The sequence below is a fragment of the Serinus canaria genome, chromosome 2, assembly GCF_022539315.1.
Source record: "Serinus canaria isolate serCan28SL12 chromosome 2, serCan2020, whole genome shotgun sequence".
NCBI lineage: Eukaryota > Metazoa > Chordata > Aves > Passeriformes > Fringillidae > Serinus > Serinus canaria.
Genome location: NC_066315.1, coordinates 146,417,119 through 146,434,740, shown reverse-complemented (window position 1 = coordinate 146,434,740; position 17,622 = coordinate 146,417,119). Strand labels below are relative to the sequence as shown.

The 17,622-nt window shown below is 44.2% G+C and overlaps 1 protein-coding gene across 1 annotated transcript in view; it reads left to right on the top strand.

The window, feature by feature from the left end:
• COL22A1 (collagen type XXII alpha 1 chain) overlaps positions 1–17,622 on the top strand; it is a 206,314-nt gene that overhangs the window by 109,787 nt on the left and 78,905 nt on the right. Inside the window, exons 18-23 of the mRNA XM_009090824.4 lie at positions 4,501–4,509; positions 5,761–5,796; positions 7,206–7,235; positions 8,136–8,189; positions 9,099–9,152; positions 15,750–15,803. Of these exons, the coding sequence (XP_009089072.2) occupies positions 4,501–4,509; positions 5,761–5,796; positions 7,206–7,235; positions 8,136–8,189; positions 9,099–9,152; positions 15,750–15,803 (237 nt within the window). The remainder of the gene's footprint in view (positions 1–4,500; positions 4,510–5,760; positions 5,797–7,205; positions 7,236–8,135; positions 8,190–9,098; positions 9,153–15,749; positions 15,804–17,622) is intronic.

Genomic DNA, 17,622 nt, shown 5'->3' with positions numbered 1-17,622 from the left:
AAGGGCTGGGCAGGCACTGGGCCAGCTCCTGCCGGCGGCTCATGCCCGCAGGGCTTTGCCTGGGGCGGGGCGGCCTCGGCACGACCAGCCTCCGTGCCTGCTTCGTCAGCCTCGTCAGCAGGATCGGCAGGCAAAGCAGAAGCTGCAAACATGTTTATGTCTTCTGGCAGTGCCATGGGGAAAGGCTCACTGTGCCCCTCATCACAGGGATCACAGTCCAGGGGAGAAGCTGCTGGCTCTGCTCCCTCCTCCTGCAGTGGGAGGGACAACTCGCTCTCCTGCAGTGTCTCTGTCAGGGAGCTCTTTTTCCTCCCACTTTGCCAGTAGCTGGTCTAGCCGAGTGTCCCTGGAAGGTGCATCCTTGTTGTTAAAGAGAGACCACAGCTCTTCAAAGAGGTCGGGAGGCACGAGCTGTGCGTAATTTTCGGTCTCTCCTGTACAGTCTATGGTCCAGCTGCAAAGGCTGTGCTGGACCGAGTTGGCTTTCTGCATCCAGGAAGGAGAGGATGTCGTCCTCCAACTTCTCCAGCTCCTCTGCCTCGATATTCAGGAGATGCTCTGAAGCATCTTCAGGCCTCGTGCACATCAGCTTGCCATGTGTGGTTTGCTTAGGCAGCTGATGAATTCCCATCTCCTCACAGGAACTTCCGAGTGAAGGAGAAGCTGAGAAGCATGAAGTTTCCACAGCCTCTGACATGGGGAAAAACTCATTGTGCCCCTCAACCCAGGGATCTTTATCCAGGGCAGAAGTTGCTTTCTCTGACTCTTTCTCATTGAGAGTGAGAAGCAATGCACCCTGTGGGTTGCTGTCCCTGTCTCCTTCAATCTCTGTTTCTGGGAGTTCTTCTTCTTCCCACTTTTCCCCTGGCTCCTTGGGAGACATCTCCAAGCCCTGTGAGTTGTCAGAGGCAGACTGCTGCTCTGGCAACCAGGTAGGAGACGGGAGCTCAGAGGAGTTTCCAATGTCTCTGTTGGAGTCTTTGTTGAATTTGGGAGCTCTGTCCATCACCTGGGCCTCTGCATCTGCCTCTGGCAGAGACTTGACTGCTTCTGAGTGCAGGTAGACTTGGTGAACCTTTTTCACGCTGGCATGTGGCAAGGCCTCTAAATGGGTCTTTATAGGTTTTGCCACCATGCTCTTCCTGCACCTCAGTGAGCTCCTCTGTCTCAATGTGCTCCAGGTGGTAAGAGCACCTCAGTGAGCTCCTCTGTCTCAATGTGCTCCAGGTGGTCCCTGGCAGGCTGGGTCCCTGTGTGGAGCAGCGTGCCGCCCGCATGTCGCAGGGGTGGCAGGCGATGGCCCTGCCTTGCTCTTGACCCTCACCAGAGCCTTTCAGCTGATCTGTCCGGGCAAGGTGTTTCCTGGGCCCTGTCAGCAGCCATAGTGCCCCATAGAGAATGTGGCACTAGGTCTCAGTGGCTGCTACCTACATGGCCTGCGGACCGTACTCTGCCTCTGGGAGAAGACCCAGAGGCTGCTGGGGCTGCTGGCAGAGGGGGCAGGTTGACGCTTGTCAAGGCTGCTCTTGGCCTGTGCTCTTGGAATGGAGATGTCCCAGTCAAAGGAGGGCCACGGAGAAGCGGCAAGTCTGACATGGACAATCTTTGTGGCCATGTGACTGTGCCGCTGAGGGGCACTGAGTACCCTCCCTCCAGGCTGTCCTTCTTGTTGTGGATTCGAAAGAGGCCAGATTTTAAGATAGAGAAAGGTTCTAGTTTATTAAAACAATCTACAGAGAACGAGGAGTTTGAGATAAGCCTAAACTCCCACACAACAACCCAAAGATAACAACGTGTCTCAAACATACTGAGTTCCCCCCCAAATATTCTGCCCCTCAAAAGGAGAAGAACCCTAAAACCAACCTAAACCCTCATTTTGTAACTCCTCTCAAGTCCAGGATTGGTGGGTTTTGGATCTGAGCATTGATTGGTTGTTTTCTGGTGTTCTCATTGGTCCTTCTTGATATTCATTCTGGACCAATCATTTTCTCAGGACGTTGAATGATTGGTCAAGTTCCCTGTCCAATCACCTCCCACTCCCCTTCCACTATCGCCCTCACCCAGCCTGGACCTGCCCTCCCTGGGACCCACAACAAACACCCATGAACTCACCCCAAAATAACAATTCCCAACCCAGCCCCAATTCAACACAAATTGAACACCATTTATAACATCCTGTTTTCCATGTCCTGGGAGGTTCCCTGAGGTGACTGGTTTGGGGAGCAATTTGTCCCCATGGAGGGGCATGATGGTTTTCCAGATGACCTGCAGAGCTGCCTGTGGCTGCCTGTGGGTCACCTGTGGGAAGCAGGAGGTGTTGTCTGATGGAGACAGCCGTGTGGACACTCTGTTCCCCCACATGTTTTCATGGCCCTTGTCTCAAGGCAGGTGCTGGCCATGGCAGCCAGTCTGGGCTGGGTTCCCAGCTGCGCTCGCTGTCTCTGGGCCATTCCCTCACCCCGGCCATCCTGGCACCAGCTCCTCCCCAGAGCAAAGGCTGGAGCCAGGCCTGGCTGCCGGTCCCTGCCCCCAGCCCTCCCCCAGGTCCCACTGCAGCCTTTCCCTCCATTCCTGTCCCTCACCTGTTGCTGGTTGGACAGCAGCGGCTGCCCCTCACAGGACTGGCAGTGGGCATTTGCCTCATGTCTCTTTGACATCTTAGAAATGCTCTGACGAACACTGGCCAAGATCACTCAGCAGAGCTGCTTCCTGCTGAGGAGCTGCTGCCTTGTGAGAGAACTGCTATCTCCTCAGAGAGCTACTCTCCTGAGAGTGGCATCACGAGGGATTTGGCACTACAAAAGCCCTCCGTGTCACAGCATGGATCCGTGTCACAATGGGGGCTGGGCATGATGCAACCATGGGTCACAAAGGGCTGGTGGGCATGGCCACCCCTTGCCTGGTAGTTTCCATGGACATGCCCCTCTCCAAGAGTCCTGGGGCTTTCCATGTAGACACCCCTTGTCACAAAGGTATGGTTTAGCCCTTTGCCCTTCTACTTAGGCTACGCTTTTTCCTCTCCCAATGATCTGCTGCTCTCCCTTTTCCCACCTTACGTGTTTCTGTCTTAAAATTCCCCAAAGAAGCCCTCTGCCCTGCCAAACTGCTTTTCCCACTCAGCCCACCATATGTTTCACCCTTTGGCTCCCACTTCATGTCAAAGATAATCAGGAAGAAAAAACTCCATTAGTACTTCATGTGGCCACTATTGTAACAGTCAATAAAAAGTGTTTACAAAGATCAACAACAAAGGAGGACCAAGAAAAATCTCCATTCTTTATTGAATGTGGGGTGGGAATATGCCTCAGTATTCTACAGGCAGGTAAATTTTTCAAGAGGACAAGCAGCTCCCTGAGCCAGCAGACAGGGTTGAGGAGAAGATGAGAGCCCCTCTAATCCTCTTGGAAGTCATTAGTGACCTGAAGAGCCACAGAAACACTGACAAGTCTATGGGGTTGGCTGAGAATCACCCAAGGTTGCTGATGAAGTTGGTGGAAGAGCTCGCTAAGCCACTCTCCATCCTTTATTATGAGTCCTCGCCAGTCGTGAGATCCCACATGGCTGGAGGTGCCAGTGTGACACCCATGCCCAAGAAGGACTGCAGGGAGGTTGAGGGGAACTCCAGGCCTGTCAGCCAAGGCAAGGTTCTGGAGCAGATCATTGTGAGGGGGATCACACAGCCCAGAGAGGGCAGCTGAGGGATCAGGCCCAGCCAGCGTGGGTTTAGGAAAGGCAGGTCCTGCCTGAGTAACCTGAGGTCCTTTGAGGAGCAAGTGACCCACCTCAGGGCTGAGGGAAAAGCTGTGCATGGAATCTTTCTGCACTTGAGCAAAAGCTTTGACTCCATCTCTCACAGCACAGTCCTGCAAAAGCCGTCAGCCCAGGGCTTGGGGAGGGGCACTGTTTGCTGGGTTGGGAACTGTCAGGATGGCCGTGTCCAGAGAGTGGCTGGGAACGGTGCCACATTAAGGTGGTTTTTGGTCACTTCTGGTGTCCCCTGGGCCCGGTCCTGTTCAGCGTCTGTCTGTCTGTCCCTCTGATGTGGACAAGGGCATTGAGGGTAACTTCAGTAGTAAATTTGTGATGACACCAAGCTGGGTGTGATTGTCAATGTACTGGAGGTTTGGAAGGCTCTATTGAGGGGATGTTCACAGGCTGGATGGATGGCGTGAGGCCAGCAGTTTTGAGATGAGCCAGGCCTGGGTCCTACCCTTGTAGGGCCCCTGCAGTGCCCCAGGCTGGGGCAGAGTGGCTGGAAATCTGCCCAGTGGGAAAGGCCCTGGAAGTGCTGGCTGAGAGAGGCTAACTGTAAGCTGGCAAATGCTCACGTGGGCAAGGAGGCTGGTGGCCTTCTGGCCTTCTGTGCCAGCACTAGTGTGTCCAGCAGGACCAGGGTAGTGACTGTTCCTCTGTGCTGGGCACTGGGTAGAAGTCTTCATTCAGTTCTGGGCACCTCATGAAAAAAAAGGGTTTGAGGTGCCAAGACTGTTGCCAGAGAAGGGCAGTGCAGTTGATGAAGGGTCTAAAGGGTAAATCCATTGAAGAGTTGCTGTGGGAGCTGGGTCTGTTTTGGGGAAAAGAAGACTCACAGGGGACTTTACTGCTCTTTACAACTCCCTGGCAAGTGACTGTAGCCAGGTTGGGACTGGTCTCTATTCCCACACAACCAGCGACAGGACAAGAGAAAATTGCCTCAGGCTATGCCAGGGAACATTCATGCTGGACAGCAGGAAGAATTTGTTGACTGAAAAGTTTGTCAGGCATTGCAAGGTTGTGCCCAGGGAGGTGATGGAGTCAACATCTCTGGAAGTGTTCCATGAACACCTGGATGTGGCACTCAGTGCTCTGGTCTTGTGCCATGGTAGTGTTCAGTCAAAGGTTTGGCTCAATGGCCTTGGAATTCTTTTCAACCTTAATGTTTCAGTGATTCTATCTTTAACATCCCTTCCAACCCAAACTATTCTATGATGATATGAATAAACAACAAAGAGTAATTGAACTTAAAAAAAAAATATGAAATATATGCTGGTTCATTCAGAGACCTACATGAGTAATGGATAAATAGAATGTGGAGGGAAGCTATGTGATAAATGTAACACCAGTCTGTGCCTAAAGGAAAGGATAAACCTTCTGTATGCACAGTCTTAAAGCATAATAAATGGTGGACATTGCTAGAGAAAAATGAACTGGAAGAAATTGATAGCCTAGATGGCAATAAATCATGGGAAGAGGGTGTAGCATCCCAGTGTACCACAACCACTATGTCATGAATTGCTCTATAAAATGACTTGGGAAAAATGGTACCATTTCTCACTTTTTTTGCAGTTATTTTGTTGCTAACAAATAAAAGTGTTTTGACCTCCTTAATATCTGTCTCTTTGGGGGGTCTGTTAGAGATCTCAGCATCAAATAGTTTGTTTGTGTGGTAAGTGTACAGAGCAAATACAAGATTTTTTTTAAGCACAGATCTAATGCTATTGTGCATCCAATGCATCATTCATTTTAAGTCACTGAATGTCATTAAAATGTATGTAAAACATCACAGTAACACAGATCACAACCAGTTTCTGCATGTGTTCATCTGCAAAGCAGAGAAAACAGAGTTAATTGAGATTGTATGTCCAGATCTATTAATTATGAGATGGTATTGAAAATTAGAATGTACAACAATAATTAGAAAATATGCTCAGGATGTTGCTTTTACTTTACACTGTTGTGTTCTATGTATGTTTTTTTCATTTCTTTCATGTTTCCCTGCAGGGTGAACCAGGACTTCCAGGATTGCCTGGCACTTCAGTAAGAATTTTTTTTAGCTTTCCCAGACTTTGTAGCATTATTGCATGAGAAGTAGAAATGCAGGTTGGGAGGATCTCACTGAGAGATGTTCTTAAATACTTTTTTTAAATAAGTTTTTAAAAGTGAAGATTTTTGAAGAAGGCATGTGACAGGTTCCAATGAGGAGATGCTCTGCCACAATTCTGGGAGATTGTGAAGTGTGAAGACCAGGACTTGAGGCAATGAAAGCATTGCCTCAAGTGCATCAGACAGAGCAATACTGTGACAAGACTGTGTGGTTTCTGACAGTTGTTGATTCCAAGTGGCCTTTGGTACATATAGCCTGGGCAAGTTATAAAAGCAAATGAACTTTCAGTATTGAGTAGCTGAGTGTCTTCGAAATGGACTGAGTGTATGAGTTGGTGCAGGAGAAGAAAAAGGCAGTTTCTGATGAGAGGGAATGATCTTTCCTTAGCTTGGATCTGGAAAAGTCCTGGTGGAATATTAAGACAAGTAGGACTTGATGTGTTGAAATCAGGAAAGCACTCGTGAAAAAATTAAACAGAAAAAAGAAGAGTGGGGTTAATCTTTATTGTGGCACTAAATAAACATCATTTGTGCATCCCTCTGCCTTCAGCAGTGCCTTCACTGATGCCAGAGACATCTCTGGAAAGGATGTAAGGTTGTCCAGAGAATAGAATTGTCTGTATGAAGAGGTTATCTCTGAGTGAATGGATTAATATTTACCACTAAGTATGCAGAGGAGAGGTCTAGAACTGAGTTCAGTATGGGCTGGTAACAAAGCAGTTAGGGAATTTAACTTTCAGAAAAAAAAAAAAAAATAGGCTCACTGATAATCATGGGAAAGTCAGCAGGCACTTCCCTTACTCAGAATGTGGCAGAAAGCAAAGGAATTAGAAAACTATGAAAAAACCCCAGGCTATTTGGGTAAGAACGTTTTGCTGTCCTGTTCAAATGTGATATTAATGATGGGACAACAATTACCAAGAAATTTTGAAAAATATGTATAACATCCGAAAATGAGTTTAACTGATGTGGCATAGCCCAAGCCAGTCTGCTTGTTATGTGATTCCTTCTGCACTCAGCAGATCTTTGTGATTTAGAATAAAACAAGATCTGGGGAATTTACTAACTTATTTATATAATGAGATAATTAATTAAGTTCTTATTGTTTATACAGCCACCCAAATCACTTCACAGGTGAGAGAAAACCTTCTGTTAGTCTGAGCTCTTTAAATAGAAAGCATCTCCCAGCCTGCAATAGCATTTGAGGAGCTGTAGGAGTTATCATGCAACTTGAAGGAACAGCAAGGGCAGAAAAATACCCTGTGGGGGCCCATGATACCTCTGTCACCCTCTGCCTTGTATTTACTCTTTCCATCCTTTATGACTCTGCATTTCTATTGCAGGTGCATATTGAAGGCCTAAAAGGAGAGGAAGTAAGAGAGACTCAATATCTCTTCTTTCATTGCAAGGATATTTTAATGTAATTCTGTTGCCTGTTAGGTTAGATTTTGCTGTAAAATAGTACTTTAAAGAAAAGGTGAATGGAAACATTATCAGGACATCAAGAAATAAATTTTCCTATTTACAGTGGAGAAAATAATGAAGAAAAGGAAAAGGGCAATGTCATTCTCAGATGTGAATCTTACATCAATGAGAAGTATGAATTGTAGAGTCAGCTATGCAATTATCTATGGACAGGGATATATTAACAGTAACGTTAAGCTGTATTTGAGTTTTATGCCTAGTTTATCTCTGAACCTGGGCACTCAAATAGGGGGGGGACATACCCATTGTGTCACTCTGTTAATCCAATGTATAAAATATATATATATATTTAAATTTTGATTTTTTTTATTGGTGGATCTGTAATTTGCATTTAGCTGTTACTTAATGCAATTGTATGCATCATGTAAATGATACTTTAAAGCCCTTCAGAGCTCTGTAGGCTTGGGGGAAATGCTGGTGGAGCTGCTTATGCAAGAACTATACTTCTCCACCACCAAACCCCAACCCCGAGTGTTCTAGTGGAATATCCAGGATATCCCAGTCTCTTCAGTAGAGTCACTACCTTTGGAAAACAAGAGAACCAGATATGGATAAGTGCCTGTTGAGTGTGGGTGGCTCAGTCTGTCTGCAGCCTAGTGAGTGCTGATAATTCGAGTAGCCAGAAATTAAGGAGAAAAACAGCTGGTCTCTGCACTGGTTCTTCAGGACTGGTGGGGAAAGTGGTGGCACAGGTCCTGTAAAGACAGAAAACGTGTCTAATGTGCCCATGCACATTTTCATAAAGATACTTTAACACTTTTTTAAAAAAACCCCAAACATTCCTGTAGGGAAAGCCTGGGCCACGAGGACCACAAGGCCACCCTGGACTTCCTGGACCTCCAGTAAGTTGTTTCTCTCACTTCTTATGATTTCAGAAGCTGAAACTCAGGCTGGAGTGAGGCATATGAAAATCTTATACATTATTCAGGCTCTAAAATATTTAAATAGTGCCCACAGCCTCCAGTTTTCTTCATTGCTGGGAGGAGGTATTGTGCTGTGGATGGCCTGTCTGAACACAGGGAAGTGACAACCAGGACATGGACAGACTTTGCCTTAAGGCTATAGTCATGCAGAACCTGATCATTTTTCTATTTCTAATGTCCTGAAGAGCTGTATGGACATTCAGCACATCTCAGAGAGGCACTGACTGATAATTTGTGAGCTGCCATGTCATGAAGGTCAGGGAGTAGTTGCTGTCAGAGGGGTTGGCATTATGCCACAAGGTCGTGGCTGAAATACTTTCTGGATGAAAACTAGGAATTGAGTATGTCTGTTTATATTTCAACACAATTTTTACAACAGTTTGTACATGCCAACATTCTTACTTCTGACTTAAATTGTAGCCTATTCTAGTTATATTTTATGACCCAGCTCTGCAGGATATCTCAGTTCAGACTGTCACTGCTGCCTCATTTGTAAACACTCTGTGTTTCCTCTCTTTTGAATTGCTTGTTGTGTTTCACTGTTGATTGGCTTTTGTAAAATTGATGACATTGTGAAGGTGTGTTACTTAGATAAATCTGGTTTGAATTATGCAATTTAAATATAGTTGTGTGCTCTGTATTTATTCAGGGCATTGTCATTTTATCTTGTTTACTCATTCTCTTCTGCTCACAGGACAACATAATAATCAGGTAAGAGTTGTCTAGGTAGCCATGCAGTAATGGTAGCACAAAACAGCTAGGAAACCATTTATAGTTCACTAGTTTTTTCTTATTCTGCTAACTTTCTAAATCTTCTCAATTTTCAAGGGAGAGCCTGGTCTGGAAGGCAAGCCTGGAGTCCCTGGTTTGCCAGGTCAAAGGGTGAGTTGCTTCTTCTATTTAATCTGAGTCTCAGGACAGCTTTGTTCAATAAGGTTTGCTACTTTCATCCACCTTACATATACTTGTCTACTTATATAAGAATCCTGAGGCCCAGATCCTTACCCATATTTCGTATTCATTGTCCAGGAACTTTCAGTACCTCTTGGAGTTGACAGGTTGAATGCAGTGCAGGTTCTTTCTTGCCATTTGCTCTCCTGTATTTATACCTGCTCCTTACTGCTAAGGGGTGGCTTGATATGACTCTGAGTGTGCAGAACCACTACTAATGCGGTCAGTTTGAAATTTCAGAGAAATGCTGTTGTCCTGGAAGTCAAATGAGTGTAAAGATTCTTGCAATATTTATTACTTTCTGTTCTGTTTGGTCTGTACTCAAAACGAGGATCCCCAAAAATGGTAGCTGGTGTACCATTCTCTGCCAGGAGCTTAGTTATCCTATGTATGAAAAAAATCTTGGATTTTTTTTTGACATGGAATTGGGTCTTCATATATTTAAGTACTTCTAAAAGGTAAACTTCAGAGTGGGCCTGATACCACAACACTCATACTCTGAACCTGCTTTTCCTTGCTTGTGCCTGTTCATATGAAGAACATTTCACTAGACAACACAGAATCAGAATATCCTGAGTTGAAAGGCAACGATCAGGATCATCGAGTCCAAATCCCAGCCCTGCACAAAGCCCTAAGAATCCCACCATGTTCCTGAGAGTATTGTTCAAATGCTTCTTGAACTCTGGCAGGCTTGGTGCTGTAATCACTGCCCTGGGGAGCTTGTTTCAGTGCTCAGCCACACTCTGCATGAAAAACCTGATATCCAGCCTAAATCTCCCCCAATTCAGCTTCATGCCATTTCCTGAAGTCCTGTCATTGGTCACCAGAGAGAAAAGATCTGTACCTGCCCCTCCTCTTCCCCTCACAAAGAAGCTGTAACTGCAATGAGATCTCAGTCTCCTCTCCAGGCTGAACAGAACAAGTGTCCTCAGTCACTCCTCATAAGGCCACTCTCGCTGCCCTCCTCTGGACCCTTTCTAATACCTTCATATGTTTCTTATATTGTGGCACCCAAAACTGCCCCCAGGACTCAAGGTGAGGCCATCCCAGTGCAGAGCAAAGTGGGACAATCCCCTCCCTTGCCCAGCTGGTGATGCTGAGCCTGATGCCCCCAGGACAGGGTTGACCCTTCTGGCTGCCAGAGCCCTGCTGAATCCAACTTTCCACTTACCAGGACCCCCAAGTCCTGTCCCACAGCTGCAGTCCAACCTCATTCCTCAGTCTGTCTGTACATCCAGGCTTGCCCCATCCCAGGTGCAGGATCTGGAACTATGGGTTCACATCAATCACCATACAATTGGTGATTGTCCAGTCTGTTTGCCAAGGTCTCTCTTCAGGTCCTCTTTGCCCTCAAGGGAGTTGACAAATAAGAGTGAAGTGAGATACCTGCTTAGCATTTTTGGAGGCAGTCTCTTGGGTCTCAGTACTGCTGTTTAATGGGTCACTTTTTAAAGCAGTCACAGAGACTTGATGATAGCTCACTCATTAAAGGAGATCATGGGGTTTGCCTGCAGTGCTTTGAGTCAGCACCAGGGCTGTTATCAACCTGTGTGAGAACCTGTGAGCATAGGAGGGTAATGAGCAAACAGTACAGGGAAAAAATATACACCTTACTAAGAGGTTTTCTACAGACCGCCCATTGGATTGTGTGCTGTTAAATTTAGCTGTAAGCATGAATTTTAGGAATCTTCTCCTTGGGAAGATAGTGCAGGCAGCCTTTAGTCAATGCCTCAGCAGAAAAGGGCCTTTGCTTTCTTGTAATTTCCTAAACATTAGAAAATATCGCTTTAGCAAATAACTCTGCAGTGCTTTGCCCCAAAGTTGGTAAGTTAGGAATTATCCTGGTTTTAAAGCCTGCTGTGAAACATTGTTTCTTGAATAAGATTAATAGAACATATTAGCTGGGTAAAGGACAGTGATCCGTCAGGATTTGCAACAGGACAGAAAATGCTCCTGTTAATGATCATTTGATTACAGATGTCATCTGTTCTGTCTTTGAATTTTTCCCTAGACTCTGTTGTGTCTGGCTAGTTAGACTTGTCCTAAGGGTCTTTATTAGTCACCAAGCATCTTAGATGAATAGATACATTTTTTTAATTAAAGGCAATTATTCAATGACTGAATTCATGAGATGAATCAAAGTACTGGTCTTGGTGGATCTACACAGATCCCACTTGGGGACAGGAGGTAACAATTCCAACCTGAATCAAGCAACTGGGTTGTGTTCATTTTATTAGTCAAAAGTGCCTGGCAGCTGATGTCTGCATTTTGTCAATGATACCCTCACATCAGGAGCACACTGTGTGAAGAAAAGTGCTCTGCTATTCTCATGTGACCTGAAGACCTTTGAGTGACAGACAATACTGTCCTGATTTTATTAAAACTGCCCGAAAAAGAAGAACTCTGAGAGTCTGCTTTCACTTTTAGGGTGGTTTTGTGGTTTTCTTCCCTCTTCCTGTCCTTCTTTTTCTTCTGTCAAATTAAAGAAAACTGAAGTGCTTTGGTTCTGCTCTTAAGTCTTTGGTACCTGATCTACTGAAATATTTGTTGGAAATAAAACCAAATTTTTTTCTTGATAGGTACAAAAGGTACAGGCTTATGACATGCTCCTGGAAAACATGCAGATCTGTGGCCAGTACAGGCTAAACACAGAGTTCCTCTTAAGTGTACTCAATAATCTAGATTTCAAGAATTTTCCTCTTTTTTAAATGTTACAATTTCACTCAAGTGATTGAAATTTCAGGAAGAGACCAAGAGAAAACATTTATCATGCAGCAGTCATGATGTAGGAGCTGTTTAGACCATTTTGAGTGTGTTAAGCTGCAGTCCAGCTTAGTTTTATAAAATTACATTGATAAAATCTGTCCAAGTTCAAGGCACAATCAGTGCAAAGAACAAATAATACAGGAGTCTTATGGGGTAGTAAGAATAAACTTGTGAAAAGAAAATTAATGGAAAATATATTTATAAGATAGTAACATTTAATGAATGTACTTCTCCATGTTTAAGACTCAATGTACACAAGTCAGGCAGATAAGTTACATCAACAACAATAACAATAATAATAATTACAATAATAATAATTTAAAAATATTATTAAAAGTTTAAACTGCCAACTCCTGGGTTCAAGGTGCACTCTCCACTCAGAGAAGCAGTGTTCCGATCACTTGTCAATGCAGGAAAGGTTTGTCCCTCTCAGCTGTCCTGGGAGATATAAAGTTAACAAATCTGTGGAGGGCTGCTGGGTTTTTCCTGTGTTTGATGGTGGAAGAAATACAGGAATTTGACTTTCCATTCTTGACCCATCTCTCACCTGAGTGGATTGTTGCATATGATTTTCCTGTTCAGGTCAGTCACAACTTGAATTTGGCATTTATGCTAGCACTTATATTCATTCACAACTAAAAATGTTTTCTGCGTACTTTGTACCAAATCCACCTGTGTTCCTGGGCCAAACCTCAGAGAAAAACATGCTAAGAAAACATGTGTGTATTCTGGCTATTGAACAGCAAGATGGGAAACAGTCTTGGGCTGAGGCACCTTTCAGAATTTCCCCTCCAGCAGAGTGGAAATGACATTTTTCCTTGATTTCCTGTCCTCTGTATAGTAGATAGCTTTCTGATGGATAGTTGTGTTCATATTTATTTGTGGCTGTTTGAAATGTTCAGATGACTTTGCCTGCCCTGGCAAACTTCAGTCATGCAGAAATCAGACTGTAAGCAAGTTAAAAAAAAGGAAAAGAGATTAATGCCATAGACTAAATGCAGAGTGAAACTGCAATTGCCAATGAGGTAAATATATGAATTTCCAATAAAACACACATTTTAACTGTGCTTTTGTTCAAACTGCTGATAAAGGCAAATAGGATATATTTCATATTGTCAAAAGATACACAATCTTACAGATTTACCTTATTCTTACTGTAGGAAACAGAGCATAATTTCTGGGTTTCTCTGTCATATTATTAGGAAGTGTGACATTTCACTGAGTTTTGCTCTCAGAGGTATAATTTCTCCCAGCAAGTATTTCTGTCCTTTACAGACAGACTGTGATGCTTTGGAGCAAATCTGTTGTAGCTGGATTTCAGCTAACCTCCAAGTGGCCCACAAGTCCCTTCAGAATAGGAAACCTCTCTCAGTCCCTCTGTCTGTATAATTATATGTTGCTTTAAGAGATTTCTTAATGTTTTGAAAAGATCTGAAGCTTCTCAACATTATACCCAAGGAAAGAATAAACAGCTCCTCTTGCATCTCTTCTGGAGACAGAACAGTTGGTTGGTGGGACATGAAGGCATCAGTAACACTGTGTTGTTTTGATGGACACAATTAAGGATGCTTCCTGTGTGCCTGGTGCCAAATCCACCTCTGTTCCTGGGACCAAGTCTCAGAGGAAGACACTGCAGCATCTCTCTTTTGAGGAAAACAGAGAGCTGGGCCTGTTCAGCCTGCAGAATTGATGACTGAGGGGGGACCTCATCCCTGTCTGTCAGTGTCTGCAGGGAGGGGGTCAGAGCAGGGTCAGGCTCTGCTCAGATGCCCAGCAATGGGACAAGAGGAACAGGCAGGAAGTGATGAACTGGAAGTTCCATCTGACTGTGAGGAAGAACTTCTTTACTGTGAAGTGACTGAGCACTGGAGTCTCCCTCACTGGAGATATTCTGAACTGTCTGCACACAATCCTGTGCCTGTGTTCTGGGATAGTCCTGCCTGAGCAGGAAGGGTGGACCAGATGACCTGCTGTGGTGCCTTCCAACCTGACCCATTCTGTGATTCCATGATTCTCTGATTCTCTGTTCTGGCCTCAGTGTTGTAACTCTGGAAGTAGCCACCTTGGCATGGAGCTCCCACATGGATAGGAAGCTGGAGGCGGCTCATCTCCTGTGTCTGGCCCCCCACACCACATCCTGTATGCTTTATTCATATGGTACACATTTATTTAAATGAGTATTTTAACAGTGCCATTTGCATGGTCACCTTGGCAGTGGGCAAAATGATAATCTTTAACTGGAAAACATACGTTAAATCATGTGGTGACATGAGTCCTTCAAATTAAAAACGCGATCTTCTTGGCTTTGACAAGAAAAGAAATGATGGATGTTGGAAAAGTAGAAGGAACATTTATGAATAGTGAGTGTGCTGGAGTATATAATTCAATTTTTTATTGATATTGAGTCTTGCAAATGATTACAAATTCCTTCTGATACCTGAGGACCCTATAATCACTCATTTAATATTCTTCTTAAATTCTTCTGTATATGAACACTGATTTTCATTATTTTAGAGTGGAGGGTTGCTGGGGATTTTTTAATAAGAAAAATAATTAAAATAACTGATTCTGACACATCAGATAATAAATCTTACAGCTGCGGAAAACATAATGAAAACTTGTTTTGTTTTTGATGGTTTTGGTTTTTCATTAATTTAAGTCAGCGAAAATCTGCTTTTATTAGATGCTGTTTCTGCACATGTTTCAATGAAGAAAAATAAAGGGAAGATTTTCTATTTGACCCTTCACATTATCAGGGACATTAAACTTTGTTAATTATTTTCCTTCTGAAAAGAAAATCAGTGGATGAGAAGCAGAAATGAGGGAGGAAAAAGTCTGTCTTTCAGATATTTACATGACTCCTCCCTCCCACTATATTACTAACAGCCTTAGAAATATTTATGACTCAGTGTCAGCTATATATGAGGGAAGAAGAGATCATTTTTATAAAATATGTGACTGACTTAAAGTAACACAGCAAGTCACCTGTTGGGTTAAGAAACAAATCCAACCTCTGCCTTAACTCCAGTGCTTACTCCATCTTTTCTTCCTCATTTTTCTCATGTCACATTTTTTCCTTTTGAATTATTTGAGATCAAACCCATGGGGACACAGAGGTCCAGCATCCATACAGGTGACCTGGTCTCAGGGTTGTACTCCAGCTCTTGGCTTGTCCTTGCCTTGCACCAGTGGAGTTCTCTGGTTCCTTTGAAGGAATATTTTGTACTTGCAGAGGAGTCCATGAGCTCTGCCTTTTGGTTCTAATGCCACCTTTACTTAGAAATGCCTCATGGACTCCTGTTTCCCAGCTTAGAGGTTGTGAATCTTTTCTAGACACCCATGCACCGGAGTTTTTAATTGTTTTATTTCTTAATGCACACAGCAGTGCAAGAGAATAGAGGGACACTGCTTTACCTCTCAGCCCATGTTTACACTTGGCACTTCCCTTGGCTGCATCTCAGCACCGTGACTTCCCTACCCCCCTGTAGGGGGAAGCCAGGTGGGATTGCAGAGTGTAGGAGATGCCACAATGTGGGTGAGAACAGCTCTCAACTTTGCAGCTGTCACAATCTGGGAGATACAGGATTGTTAAAGACAACTGGGGTTTCATTTCCAGATGGCGTCTGTTGTCTTCATTTCTAGCTTTTGTGTTTTGTGTAACCACATTACATTGTTTTAACAGTTTGGTGGTTAAAGGCTTTGGAGAATCAATAGCAGCCTTTGGTCTGCTGTCTAATATGTGCTCCTCTGTTGAACATGCAGGGTAAAAAGGGAGAACCAGGATTCCCAGGAATCAATGGTCTGATTGGCCCTCAGGTAAGCAATGATTTCTTAATTTTCCTATGTTTAAAACCAGATTTGGTTGCAACGGGGACATGGAACCACACAAGGCAGCATGTGTGTTCTTCTTTTTACTGTATTTGAAGTTCATGTTTCTCCTTTAAAGATGCAAATAATTTATTTTGTTAAGATTGAGAGATGTCTGTCTGACAGCAATCACTCTTACCTTCCAGAGTTTTTCAACATCTTGGAACCAGGACAGCTGTGTTGTATGGGATTTCCCCATTGCTTGTGCTTAGAGCAGCATCATCCCAGAGGACAAATGTGATTTGTGTTTAGTGAGGAAGGAGGATGTCTTCAGTTAATGACCCCTTAACTCCTTCTTTTTGAAGCTTTTGGCACATTAGAGCTCCAAATTGCACTGTAGCATCATAAGAGCAAGACAGAGTAGTTTATGTTAAGAATCATCAGAGAGGATTCAGCTCCACCATGGATCAGCCCATTTGACACTGTGTTATAATAACATTGACGCCTCTGACATAGTTTCTTACTAATTTTGGAGACAAATTCAGCAGACCTGAATCACTTTGTAGGATCACCCAGGCAATAAGGAAATATCCACCAAAATGTCCTAAAGCAGGAAAGGTGCAACCTCACATTGAGCTGACTGCTCAGAATAAAACTGAGCATTTCATTTGTCCCCCTAACAGTAAATTAACAAACTGGACTTTAGCTTTAGGATTGTGTTTCAATAATTGCTAAAGTTTGGGGAAGAACGATGAGCTTCCATTGCTCCAGCTGTTGGTGATGTACTGCAACTGCTGTAGCAGCGAGGGTTTTACATGGTGGTTGCTCCTACTGGTTCCCCAATAAGCATTTCCTATGGAAAAGCCACTTGGGTAAGATTCAGAGAAAGCAGTCAAGTCCACACACCACACTCACCACACTCAGTCATGGCTTAGCTCAGCAAAGAGAGACAGAAGGGCCTTTTATATGGCCAGTTCCAGCAAGGTTTATCTCACCACGTGGAAGGGAAATTAGAGACAAAAGACAAGAGCATGCACTCTGCACAAGGTTAAGTAGGGGAGATCACAGGGGCGGGACAAAGGGCAGGGCAAAGGGCATTGGCTTTGGGCGAAGATGGGGCTGGCACCAGGGGTACCACAACCAATGAGGGTACAGGGAAAGGAGAAACCAGGGAAAGTTGGGACATGTGGGGAAAGGAACTGGGATGGGTCAGTGTTAAACCAAAGTCCCTGAGGAAGTCCTTTCTGTCTGCCCAGGTGAGGTAAACTCTATGGTAAGTCTCTCCAAGGCAATGCTCTGGGGATTTCCCTAAGGGGGAAGGAATCACTGCTAGACAGCAGATATTGACTGCTCATTTATTTGCTCTGGCAATTTATGTCCTTGTAAGCATGAGGAATGATCTAGAAGTGGTTTGTGTGACAGGAGTTTTGTGAAGAGCTGTTCACCTCTGGGGAATGTCAGAGAGGTAATCCAAGACCTTGAGGCCCCATGAAGGTGAAATCCCTTGTGTCCAGTAGGGAACCGTGCCTTGCAAAACACCATTTGGTACTGGTTTTCATATTTTAAGACTTTTTTCTTTTGGTACTGTATCTAATCTGCAAGTATTTCAGCAGCAGCCTGCAAGAAGGAAGATGGTGTTTCTAAAAGATTTAAAAGATTTCTAGAATCATAGAATATTCTGAGTTTGAAGGAATTCAGAAGGATCATCAAATCCAACTTGTGACCGTTCACAGGACACCCCAAGAATCCCTTCCTATGCCTAGAGCATACAAGAACTCTTCTTGAATTCTTGAATTGTTGAGTCAAGCACCCTGCTTTTGTTGTGTTA